General features: G+C 43.1%; 1 protein-coding gene across 21 annotated transcripts in view; it reads right to left on the reverse strand.

The window, feature by feature from the left end:
* PTK2 (protein tyrosine kinase 2) overlaps positions 1-12,038 on the reverse strand; it is a 549,666-nt gene that overhangs the window by 270,572 nt on the left and 267,056 nt on the right. For all 21 annotated transcript variants that reach the window (XM_077493396.1, XM_077493389.1, XM_077493392.1 and 18 more), the window contains 2 exons: positions 4,756-4,835; positions 83-145 (listed from right to left, as the gene is read on the reverse strand). In XM_077493396.1, the coding sequence (XP_077349522.1) occupies positions 83-145; positions 4,756-4,835 (143 nt within the window). The remainder of the gene's footprint in view (positions 1-82; positions 146-4,755; positions 4,836-12,038) is intronic.

The raw sequence follows: 12,038 nt of genomic DNA on the forward strand, positions 1-12,038 counted from the left end.
ACGCTGCAGCATGCCAATTATTGGAGCAATCTGTGGTAATGCCTAAAAATAATAACGCTAACAGACCAGAAGCGACACTTACTCTAATACTTCATAGTTTGATTTCTTCTCCAAAGCATTCCCTCTCATCTCCCCGTACGATCGCCTGCATATAGAAAATGAACATTGTTAAAAGATTAACCATAGGCCAATTAAAAACAAAACAAAACTTAAAAAATAAAAAAAATAAAAAAATAAATATAAAGCCATTTTAAAATGATAATCCATGGAAATATCAGGCCAATACACTTTTAAATTCTTTTCACCCTCCATGAAACACTAATAAGCAGATTGAGAGCTCAGAACTTTACAGACTTCCAAAAAATCGGATAAAAAAAAAAAAAAAAAACATGGATTTTTAATTGGAATATTGCGGAGGGAACCTCAGATTGTATGGCACAGGATTGATGTTAATGTACAGTATTACATGTATATAACATTGTATGTAAATTGTTGGCACTGTGTAAATATCTGTAATCATTAACGCAATATCAAGCCTAGTGACATATTGTAACCACTTGCTGCCCACCCACAGTATATTTTTTCAGCGAACAAGCAACAGCTGCAGGCACTACGACATACTGGTATGTTGGGGTGCACAGCAGCGCAATCCCATGACCACTGTGTCCACCACTCTGTATTAAGGATAGGGACCCAGGACTTTTTTATTTTGATTATTTTTTTTACTATTTTGGGAGTTTTTCTTGGATAATAAAAAGAAATATTAGAAAAAAAAAAAAAAAAAAAAAAATCAGGAAATATCCGTTACCATTTACCACCAAAGGAAATACCAATTTGTCCCGAAAAATCATCAAAAGTATAATCCACGTGGATTCACAAAGTAGTTGCGATGATATGTACAGTTTTACAAACACATGTCAAAGTTGCACTTAGGCATTAACATATGTTTTACCATTAGTCACTAAAGGGTTACTATTTAAAACTTCTTGCATTATTTTGCTACGTTAATTTTATTAAGTGTCAAATAAAAAAATTAAAAAAAAGTGCAAAATTGGAAAAAAAATGTAAAAAAAGGTTGCACTTTATTTGTGTAAAGCTTTAGTTCGATAAAGCTTTAGTTCGATAAAGCTTTAGTTCGATAAAGCTTTAGTTCGATAAAGCTTTAGTTCGATAAAGCTTTAGTTCGATAAAGCTTTAGTTCGATAAAGCTTTAGTTCGATAAAGCTTTAGTTCGATAAAGCTTTAGTTCGATAAAGCTTTAGTTCGATAAAGCTTTAGTTCGATAAAGCTTTAGTTCGATAAAGCTTTAGTTCGATAAAGCTTTAGTTCGATAAAGCTTTAGTTCGATAAAGCTTTAGTTCGATAAAGCTTTAGTTCGGTAAAGCTTTAGTTCGGTAAAGCTTTAGTTCGGTAAAGCTTTAGTTCGGTAAAGCTTTAGTTCGGTAAAGCTTTAGTTCGGTAAAGCTTTAGTTCGGTAAAGCTTTAGTTCGGTAAAGCTTTAGTTCGGTAAAGCTTTAGTTCGGTAAAGCTTTAGTTCGGTAAAGCTTTAGTTCGGTAAAGCTTTAGTTCGGTAAAGCTTTAGTTCGGTAAAGCTTTAGTTCGGTAAAGCTTTAGTTCGGTAAAGCTTTAGTTCGGTAAAGCTTTAGTTCGGTAAAGCTTTAGTTCGGTAAAGCTTTAGTTCGGTAAAGCTTTAGTTCGGTAAAGCTTTAGTTCGGTAAAGCTTTAGTTCGGTAAAGCTTTAGTTCGGTAAAGCTTTAGTTCGGTAAAGCTTTAGTTCGGTAAAGCTTTAGTTCGGTAAAGCTTTAGTTCGGTAAAGCTTTAGTTCTGTAAAGCTTTAGTTCGGTAAAGCTTTAGTTCGGTAAAGCTTTAGTTCGGTAAAGCTTTAGTTCGGTAAAGCTTTAGTTCGGGTAAAGCTTTAGTTCGGGTAAAGCTTTAGTTCGGGTAAAGCTTTAGTTCGGGTAAAGCTTTAGTTCGGGTAAAGCTTTAGTTCGGGTAAAGCTTTAGTTCGGGTAAAGCTTTAGTTCGGGTAAAGCTTTAGTTCGGGTAAAGCTTTAGTTCGGGTAAAGCTTTAGTTCGGGTAAAGCTTTAGTTCGGGTAAAGCTTTAGTTCGGGTAAAGCTTTAGTTCGGGTAAAGCTTTAGTTCGGGTAAAGCTTTAGTTCGGGTAAAGCTTTAGTTCGGGTAAAGCTTTAGTTCGGGTAAAGCTTTAGTTCGGGTAAAGCTTTAGTTCGGGTAAAGCTTTAGTTCGGGTAAAGCTTTAGTTCGGGTAAAGCTTTAGTTCGGGTAAAGCTTTAGTTCGGGTAAAGCTTTAGTTCGGGTAAAGCTTTAGTTCGGGTAAAGCTTTAGTTCGGGTAAAGCTTTAGTTCGGGTAAAGCTTTAGTTCGGGTAAAGCTTTAGTTCGGGTAAAGCTTTAGTTCGGGTAAAGCTTTAGTTCGGGTAAAGCTTTAGTTCGGGTAAAGCTTTAGTTCGGGTAAAGCTTTAGTTCGGGTAAAGCTTTAGTTCGGGTAAAGCTTTAGTTCGGGTAAAGCTTTAGTTCGGGTAAAGCTTTAGTTCGGGTAAAGCTTTAGTTCGGGTAAAGCTTTAGTTCGGGTAAAGCTTTAGTTCGGGTAAAGCTTTAGTTCGGGTAAAGCTTTAGTTCGGGTAAAGCTTTAGTTCGGGTAAAGCTTTAGTTCGGGTAAAGCTTTAGTTCGGGTAAAGCTTTAGTTCGGGTAAAGCTTTAGTTCGGGTAAAGCTTTAGTTCGGGTAAAGCTTTAGTTCGGGTAAAGCTTTAGTTCGGGTAAAGCTTTAGTTCGGGTAAAGCTTTAGTTCGGGTAAAGCTTTAGTTCGGGTAAAGCTTTAGTTCGGGTAAAGCTTTAGTTCGGGTAAAGCTTTAGTTCTGGACCAGAGTCATAATTTTAGACCCATTTTAAAAATGGACAAAACAAAGTTTGGACTTTTTATCCATACTAAACACAATTTATTTTTAAAGAAAAAAAAGTACCATATATTTTTTCATTTTGTAGATTTTTATTGCCTGAGGGTACTTTCATGTGGGTCCTGACTGCTCCTGTTAATAAGAGATGCATGAACAGGTTCCCCTGCGGGATTGGAGCTGAACAGGACGGACGTCATTTTGGGTTTGACATCCTAAAAGGTGTAGTTCTGCATAGTAGCCTATCAGCTTCTAACGTCAGCTTGTTCAATTAAGCTTTGACCATAAACTCGAAAAGCTGATTGGTTTCTATGCAGAGCTGCACCAGGTTTTGCACTTTCCATTTTTAGTACATCAACCCCCTTTGTGTTTGTTCATTATTTTGACAGCAGACATTGGTGGACCCATGAATGCTCCATGGGCGGCAGGAGTGTCCAGATACTAGGGATGCACCGATACCAGTTCTTTAAAGCGTTCTTTTTGCTTCCCAGCATTATTGCTAATGAAATTTCGAATAGACTATACAAATATCAAGAACGCTTGTTAAAAAATATAAATATCTTACACTTTCCTTTTATGCCTCTGTTTGTGCCCGTTTCCATCCTTAATGTGGGCATGGGAAGCCCAAAAGAGATCGCTTCCTGGAATACCTTGAGATTGGTGTATGCGCGATCTCGCACATGCGCAATTCAATGGCGGCAGTAGCGCCGAGCAAATGTCATCATTTTCCAGGAGCGCAAGGAAGTCTCGAGGAGTTCCGCGGACCAGGAAGTGGCAGATGAGGACTACATAGCAACAGGCCCTTCTGGTAAGTATAAAAAACCAATTTCCTCCAAATGATTTTTTCTAGGTTAAAAGGAGTCTTAATTTAAACATTTTTTTTTAGGGTGGAACTGCTTTAAGACCAAGTATCAAAGTACTCGCCGATACCAAAATACCAATACCTATTTTTAGAAGGCCAGCAAGAAAACTCAGTCATCGGTCTTGGATGCATATATTTTTGGTTCACCCCAGTGTGTCTTTGAAATTGCGCTGCTTCAGTTGCGATTTGGATCTCCGATTCCACCACGGCTTGCAACTTCATTTAACAGAAGTCAATGCAAGTCTCGATGAAATCGCAAAAAAAGCAGTGCAGGAACCTTTTTCAAAGTCGCCATAACTTGGGTCACAATTCAATTTGAACTGTTTCTTTGCCAGCAATGGGGCGAGACTTGTCATTCGAATTAGAACCATTAAATTGCATGACGAATCTCACTGGTGTGAACCAGGGCTTATGATATCGGTTTTACTATTGTAACATTTGCACAAGTACTCTAAATGCTTAGTATCTGTATCAATACCGGTATCCTACCGCCACAATCTGTTTAGGTCTGTAAAAAAAAAAAAAATGCAAACATAATTTTTTGGTTTTCCAGACGGAAAAAACAAAACAAAAAAAAAAAAACATTGGAGGCATCTGGACATCCCACCACCATTAGAGCATGAGGTCATGGGTCCACTAATGTCCACAGTAAAAAGAAAAAAAGAAAAAAAAAGACTGGAAACAAAAGTGACATCAATCATGTTCTTCTCCAATTCCGTCTGAAAGAACTCATGGGTAGGCGCATGTATATGGATGCACATCAGGTTTTCGTAAAAAGTAAATCTGGATTAACTGATGAGTTCAAAAAAGAACTGAATTTTTTGAACCAAAACCCTAAACCGCAGTGTATGTGGTGTGAAAGTCAACATCAGAAACATGCAAATGCTAAGCTATAAGCAAGACTGGTGCTTTACACTCCACGAATCACAGACTGCAACCACACTCCAGCAGAATATGTGTAATATGCAAGATTTAGGATATTACCGAATCTCCAGGCAGCCCAGCTTCAAAGCAATTTCCTGGTCCACTTGGTCTGACATCTCCGACATGTAGTCATTTTTCACCTGGAAGACAGAGGCAGAGAAGAGAGAGATTAGAATAAAAAAACTAGACAGTCAGATTTTTATTTTATTTTTTGGGGGGAGGTTCTTGTTATTAAAATCTGGTACTGAATGCAGTTAATGGAAGACTTTTCTAACTTTTTCAGCAATACATCAAAAACGTGCTGAGTCCAGTTTGCTATCATCACTAAGGTTTGAAAACTCTGTTGCTATGCAGGCTTAGTAGGTATCAAAAAGGTTGTGGATACCTGATGATCAGATAACATCTACTGATGGTCCATGAGAAAATTCTGGTGGCCCCCAGGGGTTCTGCTGCAAAATCAACATTGTGGCAGATGTATACCACCCAATGTTTTTTTTCTAGTGTTGTTCTCAATGCGCCCCGACAGTCAATAGTGCTATCAGCATGCATTAACCCCCCCATGACTCTTCTGTAGTTCTGGCTCTTTTGAATTCAGAGGGAGGCGCCAGGAGTAGTGCAGAGAGCAGGAGGTGAAGGAGGGGACTTCCAATGGAAGTGCTGATCACAGACTATGGGTGGGAGTACTGTGCATGAGCACATGGTTGGATAAGTAGACGAGAGCCAATGAGGAGTCTGTCAGGTAGGAGAAAACCAAAATTGAGCTCTTTGGCATCAACTCAACTCACTGTGTTTGGAGGAAGAGCAATGCGGCCTATGACCCCAAGAGCACCATCCCCACTGTCAAACATCGGGGTGGAAACATTATGCTTTGGGGGTGTTTTCTTGCTAAAGGGACAGGACAACTTCACTGCATCAAAGGGACGATGAACAGGGCAATGTACCGCCAAATCTTGGGTGAGAACCTCCTTCCCTCAGTAGAACACCAAAGATGGGTCATGGATGGGTATTCCAGCATGAGAATGACCCAAAACACATGACCAAGGCAACAAAGGAGTGGCTCAAGAAGAAACACATTAAGGTCCTGGAGTCACCTAGCCATTTTCTATTAATCCCATGGAAAATCTGTGGAGGGAGCTGAAGTTTCAAGTTACCAAACGTCAGCCTGGAAACCTTATTGACTTGGAGTCAATAAGGAGTGGAAGAAAATCCCTCCTGAGATGTGTGCAAACCTGGTGGCCAACTACAAGAAATGTGTGATGTCTGATTGCCAACAAGGGTTTTGCCACCAACTACTAAGTCATGTTTTCTGAAGGGGTCAAATACTTATTCCACTCATTAAAATGCCAATCAATTTATAACTTTTTTGAAATGCATTTTTCTGGATTTTTTTTTTGTTATTCTCACTGTTAAAATAAACTTACCATTAAAATTATAGATTGATCATTTCTTTCTCAGTGGGCAAACGTACAAAATCAGCAGGGGATCCAATAATTTTTTTTCCCTCTTACTGTAGCTAGTCAAGCAATGAATTTCACCTCAGTCATAGCTCAGCAAAGGGTGCTGACCGCACTACCTGAACACCGGTTAGAGCTTTCCTAAACAGAAACAGTTGCACTGGGCAAGGGTAAAGCTGGCCATAGATGGTTTGAATCTCAGCCGGTTCACCAGGGACCGACCGAGATTCGCACCATCTATGGGCAGGCTGATTGTACCATTGTGGAATGGTCCGGTCTATTCAGGTGAGCGTTTCCACTGCAAGTCGGACCACCAGGGGCCATACGGGGTTTAGAAAAAAATGCATTTGATGTGAGCATTGACGTTTTTTCTGTCCGCCAATCAGTGAAATGTATTGTGTGATGCCAGTAGCTCCACCCTAACAGTACCGGACCATTTTCTATGGCCCCACATCCGAAGCAGAACTCCGTATGGTGCAGTATGGTTCGGTTGTATGGGCCGCTTTCATAATGGAAACACTCAAAAAAGCGCACCGAATCAACCAGGACTGATCCGCTCAGTGGAAACGATGCATTGGAGCACCCTTTGATCACCACCACCCTAGGGGAATCTAGATAATAGGCCTTTGCCATTATGGACTTCTACCTGTACAGGTATGCCTGGGAAGATGAGAACTAGTTAGTCAGGGATTGAAAGGTTTGTGGACTGCTGTACCCTTACAGTCTTCAAGTAAAGCTTGTTAATTGTTCTTGAGCCTGGTCTAAAGTTATTCACAGGCGTGCAAGAAAGTAAATGGTCTATCAAAAAACAGGGTCTGTAAAGTACACATAGGGTACAACAGGAAGGCCACCACAAAGGGTCAGTATTAGAGACTGAGCAGGAGTCAGTCAATAGTGTCACTGGAATCCACAAACTGTGGGAAGTCAACAGCAGCCAGCCAGTGTGGAGAGGTAGCAGGCTTGGGTGATAGTTCCTTCCGTTGCGCGCGGGGGGGGGGTTGATGTTCTGCCTCCCTCCACAGTGGCCAGTTCCCCAAATAGTAACTTGGACCGAACCCACGATACAGAGACCCTATGTATCTAGCCGTAAGGTACAGGAGCCAGAGGAGGAGGTAATTATGTGCAGGCATGAGATCCCGGCTAGTGCACGGCAGGACCCAACTCAGTTACTGGGAATGAGGTGGCAGAGTTATTGCTGGACTGGTGGAGAGGGCATAGACTTAGTGTTGTCCCTCCTCAATGCAACATTTATCAAGCAAGTGTGTGTAGTGAAACAAGACAGAACATTTTACAGAGGAACTTTGTATATTACACCACTGCACAGCTTATCTCCTAGCTGGGGTACCGCCTTAATGAGGACTTTCACATGAATGTGGCCTTGCGGTCCCAGGCATTGATGAGCACAAGAGGAGAGAGGAGAGGAGAGGGACCCCCACGTGCAGGACAAGGAGGCCTCGTCCTCAAGCAGATTGAGGACATCTCAGCCTAGGCAGAGCCACTGGTTTGGAGCTCAAGGACAGTTTATTTATTGATAAAGGATATTTATATGAAAAAATGTAAAGTAGATGCACAGTATATTTGAAGAGGTTAAAAAAATTTATTATGAAAATTTATAGGGGTTAAGAAAAAACATCCCCAAAAAACACATTTCGCCCTGTAATGTCGCCAACAGGAGACCATGGCTGATGTGAGAGCTCAGCAGCCCAAAGCAACCTATCAGTTTTCATCAGTTCAGAGCAGCTAGTACCATAAAATGGTGACTGTGGAGTGGTCGGCGTGGCTGTTGCATCTCCCCCTGTGCAATGAAGTGGGTTAAAGTGTAGGGGTTATGTTATATTATATCACAAACCCATTATGCTCAACTTCCATAGAAAAAGCTTTGGCATCTGTTGTGTTACCAGAATACTGCAAGGCTTTGCGAATAAATGATAAAGAGGGGGAGGGGTGATGCCATGACCCCCAGACTCTGGCTCAGCAGCTGCCACTATTAACAGCCATATGCTGGCTGAATCAGAGCCCCTCTCTGCAGCTTCTACATCCCTGCAACGCGAGCAATAAGCCATATTGTACAATAACGGGCAGCAGGAGAAACACTTGGGATGTTTGTAGAGTTAATCGTCAGGAAATTAGCAAATGTGGCTCTTCATAAACCTGTGTAAAAATATAATTCTGCGCGGGTGCTTGAAAAGTAATTAATAAATGTGTTTGTTGTGAGTGCATATTATATATCTAACCTTTCAGTTTCTTTTTGCTCACTTTTATACATCATAGAAGGTTTAAACCCATCAGTTTTTTTTTTCTTTTTTTTACATCCGCCGCCTTCGAGAGATTTACCTTTACTTCCTGTCCTGTAGACATAACAGGAAGAGAGGAAATCTCCCCATAAATTCGGGAAATTGAAATGGGAAATGTAGTCCCTGGTAGACAGGTCGGGTGTGAGCAGAGATCTGTCACCATCTCTTTCTTGTCATTTCAAGTGGAGTAAAAACTCCCTGTAAGGTTTTATCACATGGAATATGATTCATGGGACGTTTGCTAGTATTGTTAATGACTTCACGTGTCACATGACTCACAAGTCGGATCCCAAGTCGCGTCTGTTTGATCAAACTAGGGAACCATGGGCATTGTATAGCCATGTGCCTCTGTCACCACCCTTAGGGGTTCTCCTCGGCCACGTGGGGCTCCTCATCATTTCTTTCTTCTCCGGTAACCTAGACTCTCTTTCTTGTTCCTTGGATTCTTTCTCTTTTCCTTCTTTCCTTTTATTCCCTCCTATCCTCTTCTCTACCTTTTTCCCCCCCTTCTTTTTTTTTAATCATAGAAAGTACAGGCCAGCAACTCGACAGCTTCTCCATAGAAAATATTTGAGCATTACACCAATAAAATCATCCAAAAACGTTGACGCTTTCCGGCCTTAGGCCTTTATCAAAAGCTAAGCTTTTGATGAAGGCCTAAGGCCGAAACACGTCAACATTTTTGGATGATATTATTGGTGTAATGCTCAAATAAATATTTTCTATGGAGAAGCTGTCAAGTTGCGGGCCTGTACTTTCTATGGATCTTTTGCGAGCTTAATTAGCCAGAGCACCGACTACTCTACACACCAACTATACTATATAGCGGTAGAGCTTGGGTGAGTTTTTTTCTCGTTTCATTTTTTTTTTAATACCTCTTATAATAATCCCCCTGTGTGTGGGCTCCGGCGGACCAAGAAAGTAGTTTTGCACCAAAATATGTCTGCCAGACTCGCAGTCCGGCAGACAATACGGCGGTGTGTGTGCTAGTCTGCCGTACCCCAAAAAAATGGCGTGGGAGTCCCCCCCCAGGTCCATATCAGACCCTTAAAAAAAAATGTAAAAAAAAAAAAAAAAACACAACACAACCGAAGAGGGGGACGAGACCCCCGAAGAGGGGGACGAGACCCCCGAAGAGGGGGAAGAGACCCCCGAAGAGGGGGACAAGACCCCCGAAGTTGGAAGAAGAGGGCGGCGACGAAGAAGAAAGCCGGGCTCCTCCGCTAGTAAAAGAGCTAGCAAAAGAGCAGAAGATAGCGGAGGAGTCTGGCGAGAAGACTCCCGAAGACGGAAGAAGACCCCCCCGGAGCTGTGCAATAAACTATTTTTAACCCTTGTGTGTTGTGTTTTTTTTTACATTTTTTTCACAGGTGAATGGGTAGGGGTACATTGTACCCCATACTCATTCACATAGGGTGGGGGGCCGGGATCCGAGGGAACCCTTAGTAAAGGGGGCTCTCGGATTCTGATAAGCCCCCCCGCCCGCAGACCCCGACAACCAACAGCCAGGGTTGTCAGGAAGAGGCCCTTGTCCTCATCAACATGGGGACAAGGTGCTTTGGGGTGGGGGCACTCGCTCTTTCCCACCCCTTTCCTGACCAGCCGGGTTGCGTGCTCGGATAAGGGTCTGATATGGACCTACGCCGTTTTTTCAGCGTAGGGTTTCCCCTTTAACTCCATACCAGGTGACGGGGCCAGCGACGCTTCTTTCGCTGGTCCCGGCTACCTGGAGCCTCGCTCAAAACGAACGGACTTTCCTCCGTGTGTGTGGGCAAGTCCGTTCATTTCAAAAGTACGGCGGATAATCCGATGGACTATGTCCGCCAGACCTAGTCCGCCAGACCTAGTCCGCCAGACCTAGTCCGCCGGAAAATTCACGTGTGTGGGCAGGTCCGCTCGTTCGGACAGTCCAGAGGACTTTACGGTGGTTTGTCCGCCAGACTAAGTCCGCCGGATAGTCTGATCGTGTGTACGTGGCATAAGATGTTGATCTACAACCCTTTTGCTACATTTTACGTTCCCTTTATTGTTTATGCAATCTCTATGCCACAACATACATATACATATATATACACATACATACACACACACGGAGCGGAGCAAGTGGTTTGAAACGGGTGATTGCTTCTACCTGGAGTCTGGCCCCAATCACTGGGTTTTACTGCAATTTCTTTAGTGGTCATGAATATCTGGTAAGCGGCTATGTGTGCTCACTGATGATGGAGGACTTTTCTGGCTTGATTATATATATATATATATTTTTTTTTTTTTTATATTAGGGATGCACCGAATGGGTTTTTTGGTGCTGAAACCGATACTGAAAATTAAAAATACACTAGGCCGAAAACCGAAAACCGATACCGAAACAGCACCGATACCGAAAATGACTGTTTTTAAAAAATATTTTTATACAGGAGATGGTCAGAGATTGGGGACATGGTACAGGAGGTGGTCAGAGACTGGCGACATGGTACAGGAGGTGGTCAGAGACTGGCGACATGGTACAGGAGGTGGTCAGAGACTGGCGACATGGTACAGGAGGTGGTCAGAGACTGGCGACATGGTACAGGAGGTGGTCAGAGACTGGCGACATGGTACAGGAGGTGGTCAGAGACTGGCGACATGGTACAGGAGGTGGTCAGAGACTGGCGACATGGTACAGGAGGTGGTCAGAGACTGGCGACACGCAGCGAGTCCGAGCCCAAAGCGTGGCGAGAGAAGCTCGCTCGTGAGAGGACGTCTAATTTTCACAACCCTATGTCCGCTTGGATGGTGGGGCTACCACCTCCACTCACGGCGCAGGCGCCGTTCAGCTTCAGAAATTTTACGAAGCTTCTTCTGCCCCCTACTGCGCATGCGCAGTACGGTGCGGACGCTATATGATGGCCGGACTGAATATGCGAGAACACCGTCACACACAGCCCCTCCCCCTTGTCCAGGCACTTTGATAGACAGATCACCCGTCCAATCTGGACAGGTGATCTGTCTATGAAAGTTCCCCGGACAAGGGGGAGGGGCTGTGTGTGACGGCGCGCGACGGGGAACACACAGCTATTGAAATTAAAGCTGTGATGTTCCCGGCGCTCTATTCAACCAGACGGCGGCGGCTCTCCTGCGCTATACACCCCCCATCAAGGGCGGCACCAGGGGCGGGGGCGGAGTTCAGCCCCCAGGCCCCGCCCCATTTTCGGCTCAATTATCGGCCGTTTTTTCCTTTCGGCAAATTGATGAAAAGGGCATTTTCGGCCGATATGTTTCGGCGCATCCCCAACACATATTATATATATACACATACACACACATATATATATATATATATATATATATATATATATATAAAATCTCAAAAGACTCCCTTCCTAAAGATGAAAAGCTTGCCACTTGTCATATTATCAAAGGGAGGCAGCACAGAGCAGACACAGTGATTCCACAGATACCGATAATTAGAGAGCATGATTCTAGATACACTTTTTTTTCACTCACCCTTTTACCTGCATCGCTGTTGTCAGGGCAGATTGGCGCTATTGGCAGGAGCGCCGCCCCCCCCCCCCACACCCCCCGCCGTACAAGCACTTCTCTTCCTGAATGAATTGTG

This window comes from Lithobates pipiens, unplaced genomic scaffold (genome assembly GCF_037356315.1).
Source record: "Lithobates pipiens isolate NorthernLeopardFrog02 unplaced genomic scaffold, aLitPip1_a1.2 Scaffold_19, whole genome shotgun sequence".
Taxonomy (NCBI): domain Eukaryota; kingdom Metazoa; phylum Chordata; class Amphibia; order Anura; family Ranidae; genus Lithobates; species Lithobates pipiens.